This window comes from Engystomops pustulosus, chromosome 6, assembly GCF_040894005.1.
Source record: "Engystomops pustulosus chromosome 6, aEngPut4.maternal, whole genome shotgun sequence".
Taxonomy (NCBI): Eukaryota; Metazoa; Chordata; class Amphibia; order Anura; family Leptodactylidae; genus Engystomops; species Engystomops pustulosus.
This window is the reverse complement of record NC_092416.1, coordinates 28,699,124-28,712,640: the sequence shown is the minus strand read 5'-3', so window position 1 is coordinate 28,712,640 and position 13,517 is coordinate 28,699,124. Positions and strand designations below refer to the sequence as shown.

The 13,517-nt window shown below is 53.6% G+C and overlaps 1 protein-coding gene across 5 annotated transcripts in view; it reads left to right on the top strand.

Annotated features, from left to right (window-relative positions):
* Window positions 1-13,392, top strand: part of CROCC (ciliary rootlet coiled-coil, rootletin) — a 38,455-nt gene extending 25,063 nt beyond the window's left edge. For 4 of the 5 annotated variants that reach the window (XM_072155279.1, XM_072155280.1, XM_072155276.1 and 1 more), the window contains exons 23-38: window positions 58-201; window positions 834-1,072; window positions 1,825-1,984; window positions 2,182-2,349; window positions 2,449-2,833; window positions 2,913-3,115; window positions 3,199-3,319; window positions 3,433-3,596; window positions 3,880-4,095; window positions 5,382-5,606; window positions 5,691-5,840; window positions 5,932-6,132; window positions 6,333-6,464; window positions 6,594-6,635; window positions 12,860-13,039; window positions 13,125-13,392. In XM_072155279.1, coding sequence (XP_072011380.1) covers window positions 58-201; window positions 834-1,072; window positions 1,825-1,984; window positions 2,182-2,349; window positions 2,449-2,833; window positions 2,913-3,115; window positions 3,199-3,319; window positions 3,433-3,596; window positions 3,880-4,095; window positions 5,382-5,606; window positions 5,691-5,840; window positions 5,932-6,132; window positions 6,333-6,464; window positions 6,594-6,635; window positions 12,860-13,039; window positions 13,125-13,208 — 2,814 coding nt within the window. In that variant the 3' untranslated portion in view covers window positions 13,209-13,392. The remainder of the gene's footprint in view (window positions 1-57; window positions 202-833; window positions 1,073-1,824; window positions 1,985-2,181; window positions 2,350-2,448; window positions 2,834-2,912; window positions 3,116-3,198; window positions 3,320-3,432; window positions 3,597-3,879; window positions 4,096-5,381; window positions 5,607-5,690; window positions 5,841-5,931; window positions 6,133-6,332; window positions 6,465-6,593; window positions 6,636-12,859; window positions 13,040-13,124) is intronic. The other variant, XM_072155277.1, reaches the window with a different exon arrangement.
* The last annotated feature ends 125 nt before the right edge of the window (window positions 13,393-13,517 follow it).

The following is a 13,517-nucleotide window of genomic DNA, read 5'->3' as shown; positions in this document are numbered from 1 at the left end:
GTATTGCGGTAAGTTTTACTTGTATAATATCACTGACTGCACACTCCCCATCCACAGAGCACCATTATCTCCCTGAACTCTGAGCTGAAGAGTCTCCGCGTGCAGTTTGAAGAATCGCTGGCATCTCATGAGCGTGAGCTAAAGAGTCTCCAGGAGCAAATGCGAGAGCTGGGGAAGCAGCGGGAGTCAGCACTAAGGGAGGTCAGTAACATGGCAGATACATAAAAAGACAAGGTCCTCAATTTTCATAACCATTTTCAGAGTCTCACTAAGGGTTTGTTACAATTTATCAGCATTGACCATTCTCTTTGAGATCAGCTGATAAGTATAAGGCTTTCTGCACACATGCATAATACAGTAGCACTAAAGTGAAGGTGATTTGGAGTAAGTAATGTGGACGATGTGCTTTTTTCCCTGCATAGAAATGTTTATTCAATGCGGAAAATAAAATAATGATCATGTCTTTTTTTTTTCTCGTGCATCCTTGCAAATTTTTGAAATTTTTTAAAAAATTGAAGTCTATGGGTATGGGAAAAGTTCCCTGAAATCCACACCATTTTGTAGATTTTCATTTGAAATTGCATCATATCAGGTTAAACAAAAGAAGTAATAAAAAGTGCTTCAAAAAGCTACAAATAAAACAAACCCGCATGAAAATTGCAGATAAAAAATGAGCCGATTTTATGGAGATTTTCCACATGACATTCTGCAGCGTGCGCAGAAAAAAAATCCCTTAAGTTTGTTAGAAAGTTGCAAAACTATGAATTATAACTATAATATAACTATATTTTAGAATGTTGTAAATTCATAGCGCCCTCTCTGTGCATTCCCAGGTAGAGGAGCTAAAGACTCAGCTGTGTGTAGTGGAGGACGCCAGGGACGCCCTGCGCCGGGAGCTGATAGAAGCGCACCGACGTGTGCGGGAGAGTCACGAGGCAGTGGAGATTCACAAGAAGGAAGTGCTGGACCTGCGGCGATCTCTCAGTGATGAGGCCAAAGAGAAGGAGGCCGTGCAAAAATCTAATGAGGAGCTACGAGGAGCCGTGCGCCGGGCCGAGAGCGAGCGCATCAGGTACCAAGATATTCCTGCGTCACCAGACACCACCACTTGTGTCATATACTCTGCCCCATCATACACCACCTGTCCCATCATATTATATACCCCCCATAATACACCACCTATCATATACTATACCCCCATCATGCATTACATCTCTTATCATATACTATAACTCTCATCATACACCACCTCTCATATCATGTACTAAAGCTCTCATCATACACCACCTCTCCCATCATATTATATACCCCCATCATACACCACCTCTCCTACCATATACTATACCTCCCATCATACACCACCTCTCCCATCATACTATATACACTCCCATAATACACCACCTCTCCTATCATATACTATACCTTCCATTATACACTACATCTGCTATCATATTATATATCCCCATCATACACCACCTCTCCTATCATATACTATACCTCCCATTATACACCACCTCTCCTATCATATACTATACCTCCCATTATACACCACCTCTCCCATCATATTATACACCCCCATCATACACCACCTCTCCTACCATATACAATACCTCCCATTATACACCACCTCTCCTACCATATACTATACCTCCCATTATACACCACCTCTCCTACCATATACTATACTCTATTATATGCTATAGCTCCCATCATACCCCACCTCGTATCATACACTATACTCTATTATATGCTATAGGGAGGATGAGGTGCAGCACTTCCCTTGTTTCAGGATTCGTCACATGTGTCTTCTTTCATCCTCTCCAGCTTGAAGCGTGGTAATGAGGAGAAGGAGCAGCGGCTTTCAGTTCTGGAAGAGTCTCGAGTTGCAGCAGAGAAGGAGACGTCAGATCTTCGCAGCAACCTCAGGGAGGTGGAGCGCTCACGACTGGAGGCACGGAGGGAACTGCAGGATCTGCGCAGACAGGTGAGCCTGATGGAGGTTGTGGTAGGTGAAAATGGAGCCCTGATATAACCACATAAGTTTATACATGACAATAATACATGCAGAACTACAAATCCCAGTACTCCTTATCAGTTATTTGGGATTCATATGGCCCTGGTCTACTCATTCTTTGACCAAAATCACATCTATGACCTTTTTTTTTTTTTTTTTTTTTGCAGCTGAAGGTTTTGGATGATGAGGGTGTTAAGCGTGGCCGGGATCTGGCCGAGGTGCAGGCCCGCCTCTCACTTTGTGAACAGCGGGAAGAAGAGGTGCGCAGAGACAGCTTCTCCCTGAAGCAGAAACTCGTGGAGACAGAGAGCGGCCGCGAAGCAGCCAGGAAAGAGGTGAGAGGATCATGTGTCTATATCATGTGATGTAGAATGACTATGGTCTGGGGTACTAACCTTCATACCCCACACACACACACACACACACACACACAGCTCAGCGCCCTCCAGAGGAAGCTGTCTGAGGTGGAGAGCGACTTTGGCCTCCGTGAGAAGGAGCTTCAGGGCAACTTGGAGGAAGTACGAGGCAATGAGAAGAAGCTGCTTGATAACACTCGCAACCTGGAGATCAAACTTGTTGCGGCACAGGAGGAAGCGGCTCAGCTTAGCCTGAAGCTGAGTGCCAGTGAGGGCCGCGTGCACGGACTGGAGGCCGAGCTGTCCCGGCTTGAGGGGCAGAAGAGGGAGATGGAGTTTAAACTCAGCAGCTTACACTCCGCCTTGAGGAGAACACTAGGAATCGGCCGCGCCGGACGCACACCAAGTCCAGCCGTACGAGGACGCAGCGGATCTCCCAAGAGGACCTTCTCACCACTGAAAGGTAAATCTAAGTATACAAGTAACACAGACACTCAAACGCACATTAAGATTCCCTTCACATCAGTTTTCTCTTCTTTTAGGCTTTGACAACACTTACACGACCACCACTGATGGACGTGGCAGCCCCATCCCCCGCACTGGAAGTCCAGAACGCAGCAAGACCCCAGAAAGAGCAATATCGCCCACACGTGGAGAGCAGCTGAGTGCTGACATTGACCCTGAGGTGATCCGAGGTGCCCTGAGGGATTTCCTTCAGGAACTACGAGACACTCAGCGCGAAAGGGTAAGGAATAAAGTCCCTCATTGTGTGTATTAAATTATAACCCTATCTATCGTAATGAAATCCTTTCTGCTCCTTGTTGTTAGGATGATCTGCGCACTCAGGTGGGGACCACATCCCGGCAGCTGGTGGAGATGGAGGCTGAGAAGGAAGGAGCATCCACACGGGTCCAGCAGCTGCAGAAATTGCTGTCGGAAGTGGAGGAAGGTGAGAAGATTCGGGGTGTCTGTTGTGGATTGGGAATACTGCTATATGACCTTATTACCTATAGAGGCACTGCTGTGGTTGGGTCACCTCCTCTAATATGTCCCTCCATACAGGAAAGCGTACCACGGATGGGAAGCTCAGTAATATGCAGACCACACTAATCCTGCAGGAGGAGACACTACGGCGCTACGAGAGAGAGCGCAAGATGGCGCTGGAGAAAGCTGCAAGTCTAGAGCGTAGCCTGCAGGCAGCAGAGAGTGAGCATCGCGCAGCCCAGGTATCATCTATACTACAGCCTGCACATGGGTATATAGTAACCATATAGAGGAAACAAGGTTTAATAGGATCTATTGATGTTTTGTGTGCAGTCAGCTCCCCCTACTGGTTGCTGCAGAATGACAGGATTTTACTTCTTGATGATTGTGGCACAGAAGGGTTCAGAGCACTGAACACTATAATACTCGGTCACCACCTCCCTTCATAGACATGACATAGAGGGCATTGCGTTGCTTCTATGAATAAGAGCTACTTGCTGTACAGTCTTCTCTTTTGTGCTTTAGGAGAAAGTCAATAAAATGAAAGCAAATGAAGCAAAACTTGACAGCGACAAGCGACGTCTGAAGGAAGTGCTTGACGCTGCTGAGAACCGTAACACCAAACTGGAGCTGTCCCGGAGAGGGCTGGAGGGCGAACTACAGAGGGTGCGACTGGTACTGGCCGACAGAGAGGCTGAAATACAGGAAATGCAGCAGCGGATAGAAGGACTGCAGAGACAGGTGACCCCATGTAGCAGAGCTGAGCTAATCCTATAATGATGTCTGAGAATTATCATCAGTGTTATCACTCACATTTCCCAGACTGAATTGTAACCTTTATGACTAGTGACATGAGATACACTAGATTCAGTCTTAAAATCCTGTATGATCCAGTGGTCCAATACATCCTGTATGATACTCCAGAGCTGCACTCACTATTCTGCTGGTGCAGTCACTGTGTACATACATGACATTACTTATCCTGTACTGACCCTGAGTTACATCCTGTATTATACCCCAGAGCTGCACTCACTATTCTGCTGGTGCAGTCACTGTGTACATACATGACATTACTTATCCTGAGTTACATCCGATATTCTACTCCAGAGCTGCACTCACTATTCTGTTTTTGCACACGTTATGATAGTTTCAGCGTTAAAGGAGTATTCCAGGAATATGAACGTCTAATACAAAAACCCATACTGCTATAAATAAATTAATACAACAGAACTAAATCTTATTAATCACAAAACTGAGCTTAAAGAAGACCTGTCACCTAATATAATGACTATGGAAAGTCCTAATAGCAGTGTTAAACCACTAGCTTTATCGGAACATACCGATAAGCTAGCAAACACTGCACTACATAACGGTCCGAATATGCTGGCGGTCCGTCATATTCATGAGGGGACAGTCGTAGGCGCTGCTTCTCCCCCGGACTGCCCCTCCCACACAATAGGCCGGCGGTGACTGCCAGGCTTCATGCGGTAGTCACCACCTCCTCGGGCCGCCCCCTCATGAATACGCCGGACCGCTGAAAGCTTAGTCCAGCTTTCGGAGCGCTAAGTAGCGCAGTGTTTGCTAGCTTATCGGTATGTTCTTTTGTAAGCAGCTCCTTGGGTCATTATTTCGGGTGACAGGTACTCTTTAAATAGTTTCCTTTTATGATTCACATGATTTATGGGCTTTGTTATGTCCAAGATGGCCACCATCTACAACTAGAACTCCCATGATCCCCTAGTTCTCAGTAACAGCTCCTTCCTCTTATCTTCTGCTCCCAGTGATGGGAGACTGTCCTGCTCTGTTAGTAATGATGTGTTACTGCCATCACTGCACATTGAATCACTGAGATGACGTCTCACCATAACACCGGCCATACTCGATGCACTGCAACCAACAGACTACAGCCATAGTGCATTATGAATATGAATTATTCTTATTCCTGGAATATCCCTTTAAGAATAAACACATTTCTGTAAACCGTTTTGCAGTGTATTGTTTGACAACTCCTCTCTCCCTCTCTGCAGTTGTCAGACAGTGAGGTGAAGGTAGGTGCGCTGCAGCTGTGTGTAGATCGCCTGAACACGACGCTGGGGAAGGTCCAGGATAGTGAGAACTTGTTACGAGAGAAAGTCCAGAGTTTATCCAGCGCCCTCTCGGAGAGTCACTCCAGCACCAGCTCCTCACAGGAGAAGATGGGACAACTGCAGAAGATGCTGACCAGCAGCGAGCATGAAAGACGCATCCTGCAGGTGACCGGGCCGGACCCTGCAGAACATTGCACCGCTGATCACTATATAGTGGCCGGGGTCTCTTATGTCTGTTCTTTTCCCTAGGAGCGTCTGGAGGCGGCTCGGCTCGCTGTGGCGGATGGGAAAAAGCAGAATGCAGGGTTAATAGAGCAGATCCAGGAGCTGAGGGATGAAATGGCTGAAGGAGAACTGCGTCGCGTGGAGCTAGAAGGACAGGTCCGACAACTGCAGGAGGTCTGTTACCAGTGTTACCCCCCCCCCCCCTCCTTATTTTATTATTTTCCTTTTTTCTTTTTGCAATTCCCAAGCTTTTCTGCTTCCACAGGTTTTACGGCAGCGCCAGGAATGTGAAGGAGTCTCCCTCCGTAACCTCCAGAAGTTGCAGGAAGACAGAGATCTCCTCCAGGAGCGTCTGGCCGGGCTCCAACGCGCTATGGCTCAGCTAGAGGGGGAGAAGCGGGAGATGGAGCGCTCATCCCTGCGCCTCGAGAAGGATAAGAACGCCCTGAAGAAAACACTGGATAAGGTGAGCGGAGCATCCATGTCTACATCCATGTCCACCTCTTATCTGGCCAGAACGGCAGCAGGTATGTGCGCACATTGATGTGGATGTGGACACAGGACTAGGGGGTGTTTCATTACTGCTTGTTGGTGGATATGGTGCGGTTTATGTGCCATACCCAAAACCAGGCAGAATGTGACCCCACTAGCGGTCTCCTCCTATAGGTGGAGCGAGAGAAGCTGAAGACCACGGAGGACACTCTGCGGCTGTCCGCTGAGAGGGGGCGCCTGGATCGCTCGCTGACTACAGTGGAGCAGGAGCTGGCGGAGGCCCAGAGGCAGGTGCAGGTGCTGGAGGTAGGTGTCTCTCTGCGCTGACTGGCCGAGCCCTAGCTTGCAGAAGTTTCTTTGGTGCCGGATGGGCTCTGTCTTTCTATTGGTTGGTTCATGTCATTCTTTCTCCCCCCTCCCCGCTGTCTTATGAAGGCGCAGTTATACAGGGTTAGGCGCAAGATCACATTCAGTCTGGTGAGTGAGGCCTAGGAGTCAGGAAACATGGAACTAAGGCGCCCCCTGACACCCCCATCCACATCATTGATTGATATCCTGCCCCCCTCCCAAATCCCCGTCATTGATACCCTCTCCTGCCCCCCCTCACATCCCCATCACTGATGCCCTCTCCTCTCCTGCCCTGCTTCCCTCTCACATCCCCAGCACTGATGCCCTCTCCTCTTCTGCCCTGCCTCCCCTCACATCCCCATCACTGATGCCCTCTCCTCTCCTGCCCTGCCTCCCCTCACATCCCCATCACTGATGTCCTCTCCTGCCCTGCTTCCCTCTCACATCCCCAGCACTGATGCCCTCTCCTCTCCTGCCCTGCCTCCCCTCACATCCCCAGCACTGATGCCCTCTCCTCTCCTGCCCTGCCTCCCCTCACATCCCCATCACTGATGTCCTCTCCTGCCCTGCTTCCCTCTCACATCCCCAGCACTGATGCCCTCTCCTCTCCTCTCCGGCCTCCCCCCACATCCCCATCACTGATGCCCTCTCCTGCCCTGCTTCCCTCTCACATCCCCATCACTGATGCCCTCTCCTGCCCTGCCTCACCCCACATCCCCATCACTGATGTCCTCTCCTGCCCTGCCTCCCCTCATATCAACATCACTGATGCCCTCTCCTGCCCTGCCTCCCCTCACATCCCCATCACTGATGTCCTCTCCTCTCCTGCCTCCCCCCACATCCCCATCACTGATGTCCTCTCCTGCCCTGCCTCCCCCTCACATACCCCCATCACTGATGCCCTCTCCTGCCCTGCCCCCCCTCACATCCCCAGCACTGATGCCCTCTCCTCTCCTACCCTGCCTCCCCTCACATCCCCATCACTGATGCCCTCTCCTGCCCTGCCTCCCCTCACATCCCCATCACTGATGCCCTCTCCTGCCCTGCCTCCCCCCACATCCCCATCACTGATGTCCTCTCCTGCCCTGCCTCCCCTCACATCCCCATCACTGATGCTCTCTCCTGCCCTGCCTCCCCCCACATCCCCATCACTGATGTCCTCTCCTGCCCTGCCTCCCCCCACATCCCCATCACTGATGTCCTCTCCTGCCCTGCCTCCCCCTCACATCCCCATCACTGATGCCCTCTCCTGCCCTGCCTCCCCCCACATCCCCAGCACTGATGCCCTCTCCTGCCCTGCCTCCCCCTCACATCCCCATCACTGATGTCCTCTCCTGCCCTGCCTCCCCCCCACATCCCCATCACTGATGCCCTCTCCTGCCCTGCCTCCCCTCATATCCCCATCACTGATGTCCTCTCCTGCCCTGCTTCCCTCTCACATCCCCAGCACTGATGTCCTCTCCTGCCCTGCCTACCCATCTTATCCCCATCACTGATGCCCTCTCTTGCCCTGCCTCCCCCTCACATCCCCATCACTGATGCCCTCTCCTCTCCTGCCCTGCCTCCCCTCACATCCCCATCACTGATGCCCTCTCCTGCCCTGCCTCCCCCCCACATCCCCATCACTGATGTCCTCTCCTGCCCTGCCTCCCCCTCACATCCCCATCACTGATGCCCTCTCCTGCCCTGCCTCCCCCTCACATCCCCATCACTGATGTCCTCTCCTGCCCTGCCTCCCCCCCACATCCCCATCACTGATGCCCTCTCCTGCCCTGCCTCCCCTCATATCCCCATCACTGATGCCCTCTCCTGCCCTGCTTCCCTCTCACATCCCCAGCACTGATGCCCTCTCCTCTCCTGCCCTGCCTCCCCTCACATCCCCATCACTGATGCCCTCTCCTCTCCTGCCCTGCCTCCCCTCACATCCCCAGCACTGATGCCCTCTCCTCTCCTGCCTCCCCCCACATCCCCATCACTGATGCCCTCTCCTGCCCTGCCTCCCCCTCACATCCCCATCACTGATGCCCTCTCCTGCCCTGCCTCCCCCTCACATCCCCATCACTGATGCCCTCTCCTGCCCTGCCTCCCCTCACATCCTTATCACTGATGCCCTCTCCTGCCCTGCCTCCCCCTCACATCCCCATCACTGATGTCCTCTCCTGCCCTGCCTCCCCCTCACATCCCCATCACTGATGCCCTCTCCTGCCCTGCCTCCCCCTCACATCCCCATCACTGATGCCCTCTCCTGCCCTGCCTACCCATCATATCCCCATCACTGATGCCCTCTCCTGCCCTGCCTCCCCTCACATCCCCATCACTGATGTCCTCTCCTGCCCTGCCTCCCCTCACATCCCCATCACTGATGTCCTCTCCTGCCCTGCTTCCCACTCACATCCCCATCACAGATGCCCTCTCCTGCCCTGCCTCCCCCCACATCCCCATCACAGATGCCCTCTCCTGCCCTGCCTCCCCCTCACATCCCCATCACTGATGTCCTCTCCTGCCCTGCCTCCCCCTCACATCCCCAGCACTGATGCCCTCTCCTGCCCTGCCTCCCCTCACATCCCCATCACTGATGTCCTCTCCTGCCCTGCCTCCCCCCACATCCCCATCACTGATGCCCTCTCCTGCCCTGCCTCCCCCTCACATCCCCATCACTGATGACCTCTCCTGCCCTGCCTCCCCTCACATCCCCATCACTGATGCCCTCTCCTGCCCTGCCTCCCCCTAACATCCCCATCACTGATGTCCTCTCCTGCCCTGCCTCCCCCTCACATCCCCATCACTGATGACCTCTCCTGCCCTGCCTCCCCTCACATCCCCATCACTGATGCCCTCTCCTGCCCTGCCTCCCCCTCATATCAACATCACTGATGCCCTCTCCTGCCCTGCCTCCCCCTCACATCCCCATCACTGATGCCCTCTCCTGCCCTGCCTCCCCCTCATATCAACATCACTGATGCCCTCTCCTGCCCTGCTTCCCTCTCACATCCCCAGCACTGATGTCCTCTCCTGCCCTGCCTACCAATCATATCCCCATCACTGATGTCCTCTCCTGCCCTGCCTCCCCCTCACATCCCCATCACTGATGCCCTCTCCTCTCCTGCCTCCCCCCACATCCCCATCACTGATGCCCTCTCCTGCCCTGCCTCCCCCTCACATCCCCATCACTGATGTCCTCTCCTGCCCTGCCTCCCCCTCACATCCCCATCACTGATGACCTCTCCTGCCCTGCCTCCCCTCACATCCCCATCACTGATGCCCTCTCCTGCCCTGCCTCCCCCTCACATCCCCATCACTGATGTCCTCTCCTGCCCTGCCTCCCCTCACATCCCCATCACTGATGCCCTCTCCTGCCCTGCCTCCCCCTCACATCCCCATCACTGATGTCCTCTCCTGCCCTGCCTCCCCCTCATATCAACATCACTGATGCCCTCTCCTGCCCTGCCTCCCCCTCACATCCCCATCACTGATGCCCTCTCCTGCCCTGCCTCCCCCTCATATCAACATCACTGATGCCCTCTCCTGCCCTGCTTCCCTCTCACATCCCCAGCACTGATGTCCTCTCCTGCCCTGCCTACCAATCATATCCCCATCACTGATGTCCTCTCCTGCCCTGCCTCCCCCTCACATCCCCAGCACTGATGTCCTCTCCTGCCCTGCCTCCCCCTCACATCCCCATCACTGATGTCCTCTCCTGCCCTGCCTCCCCCTCATATCAACATCACTGATGCCCTCTCCTGCCCTGCCTCCCCCTCACATCCCCATCACTGACGTCCTCTCCTGCCCTGCCTCCCCTCACATCCCCATCACTGATGCCCTCTCCTCTCCTGCCCGGCCTCCCCTCACATCCCCATCACTGATGTCCTCTCCTGCCCTGCCTCCCCCTCACATCCCCATCACTGATGCCCTCTCCTGCCCTGCCTCCCCCTCACATCCCCATCACTGATGTCCTCTCCTGCCCTGCCTCCCCCCCACATCCCCATCACTGATGCCCTCTCCTGCCCTGCCTCCCCCCACATCCCCATCACTGATGCCCTCTCCTGCCCTGCTTCCCTCTCACATCCCCAGCACTGATGTCCTCTCCTGCCCTGCCTCCCCTCACATCCCCATCACTGATGCCCTCTTCTGCCCTGCTTCCCTCTCACATCCCCATCACTGATGCCCTCTCCTGCCCTGCCTACCCATCATATCCCCATCACTGATGCCCTCTCCTGCCCTGCCTCCCCCTCACATCCCCATCACTGATGCCCTCTCCTCTCCTGCCTCCCCCCACATCCCCATCACTGATGCCCTCTCCTGCCCTGCCTCCCCTCATATCAACATCACTGATGCCCTCTCCTGCCCTGCTTCCCTCTCACATCCCCATCACTGATGTCCTCTCCTGCCCTGCCTCCCCCTCACATCCCCATCACTGATGCCCTCTCCTGCCCTGCCTCCCCCTCACATACCCCCATCACTGATGTCCTCTCCTGCCCTGCCTCCCCCCACATCCCCATCACTGATGCCCTCTCCTGCCCTGCCTCCCCTCACATCCCCATCACTGATGTCCTCTCCTGCCCTGCCTCCCCCTCACATACCCCCATCACTGATGTCCTCTCCTGCCCTGCCTCCCCCTCACATACCCCCATCACTGATGTCCTCTCCTGCCCTGCCTCCCCCCACATCCCCATCACTGATGCCCTCTCCTGCCCTGCCTCCCCCCACATCCCCATCACTGATGCCCTCTCCTGCCCTGCCTCCCCTCACATACCCCCATCACTGATGCCCTCTCCTGCCCTGCCTCCCCCTCACATACCCCCATCACTGATGCCCTCTCCTGCCCTGCCTCCCCCTCACATACCCCCATCACTGATGCCCTCTCCTGCCCTGCCTCCCCATCACTGATGCCCTCTCCTGCCCTGCCTCCCCCTCACATACCCTCATCACTGATGCCCTCTCCTGCCCTGCCTCCCCCTCACATACCCTCATCACTGATGCCCTCTCCTGCCCTGCCTCCCCCTCACATACCCTCATCACTGATGCCCTCTCCTGCCCTGCCTCCCCCTCACATACCCCCATCACTGATGCCCTCTCCTGCCCTGCCTCCCCCTCACATACCCCCATCACTGATGCCCTCTCCTGCCCTGCCTCCCCCTCACATACCCCCATCACTGATGCCCTCTCCTGCCCTGCCTCCCCCTCACATACCCCCATCACTGATGTCCTCTCCTGCCCTGCCTCCCCCTCACATCCCCATCACTGATGTCCTCTCCTGCCCTGCCTCTCACAGGATCGGTTTTCTTGCATGTCGCCTCCCCTCCTACATAATGCTGAATATAGCCTCGTTTACACTTCAGTATTTGTCGTAGATATTTTTTTCTTTAAAGACCAAAATCAGGATTTAATTCAAGAAAATGTTTTATTTTGTGTGTAAGACGCTCACGTTAGTTTTTAAATTTCAAAATGGATGCAGAAATAAAGAAATGTAAAAGAGGCCTAATATCTATATCATCTGTGACCCTGAGCTGCACCCGGTCAGGTACTCCAGTCACATCCAGAGCTGCAGTTACAATTTATACTGGAGATCCTAGATCAGTGGTGGCGAACCTATGGCACGGGTGCCAGAGGTGGCACTCGGAGCCCTTTCTGTGGGCACTCAGGTCATTGACCCCAAGACAGGACCAAATCCACCGAATCTTCCTGCAGTCCCCTGAGATGCTACAATCAGCGCTATTTTAAAGTGACACTTCATTGGCTGTTTGGAACTGCGGGAAAAGTGTGAAGGTGCTGATAGAGCTGCATTGTCTTTGTATGTCACCCTACATTCTTACTGTACAAAGAGACCCTGGAGAGAAGCTACAATGAGAGTATGAATTTGCCCTCCTTCTTTCAACTGTATTAGTGGCCTCAAGGGGCCGATACGATTGATAGATGTTGAAGAGCAGGTAGCAATAAGTTACTGCTTAAAATGCAATGTTGGCACTTCGCGGTAAATACTTGGATTTTGGTTATAGTCTCTAAAAGGTTCGCCATCACTGCCCTAGATCATACTGGGCCGCACCTTCATTGTATGTGCTGTATCAGTGACTATACACTGCAAACCAGGGGGCAGCAACAATGTGTTAAGCCTCTTTGTCTAGGAAGACATTGTAACCGCAGCTTCAGAGGTGACTAGAGTATAAGACAGTTACTGTATGGAGATTTATTGAGGATCCCTCACTAGCTGCTGCCGCTTATCCCGTCTCTCTCATCTCTCACCTCCTGCAACATCTAGAACAGAACAGGTCCATTGCTTGCCACCAGTAGAACCCGCTCCCAGTATTGGATCTGTCTGTGCCCTGTCCGATCCCTTCTCCCACTTTTCCTTCCAGGCTCAGATGGCAGACATGGAGCAGACACATTCCCAGAGCCTGATGGAGACGGCCGCACGGCACCGGCAGGAGCTGCAAATGGAGATTGAGAGATTACGGAGCGCGCAGACCCAGGCGGAGCGCACACTGGATGCCCGGGAGAGGGCACATCGCCAACGGATCAAAGGCCTGGAGGAACAGGTAGGGACCAGACCCGAGAGGGGGGACTACATCTCCCAGCAAGTATGATCAGGACCTGCATCTGTTATTCATTGATCACCCACAGATTTCCACCCTGAAGGAACAGCTGCAGCAGGAGCTGCGCCGGGGCCAGTCTCACTACACTCCGCTGCTGCTCTCCGGAAAATAACACGGAGCCCCTGCGACAGCACCCTGAGCCAGCACCCACACTTCATGTATTACAGCACTGACCGGGCACCCGGAAGATGAGAGTTGTGCTTGTATCTGCAGGGTCCTCTCCACACTCCAAATGTTTGTTGTATTTTTGGGGAAGGGAGTGAAAGACTGTGAATCAATCTTGATGGGGAGGGGAGGGGAGGGGGGGGGGGGGGGTTGTCTATCACATGACCAGATCTGAAGGACACAGAATCAGGGGCTTAGATCCATTGACCATTCCTGGACTTTTTTTTATAACCTTTTTATAAAAAAAAATTATATT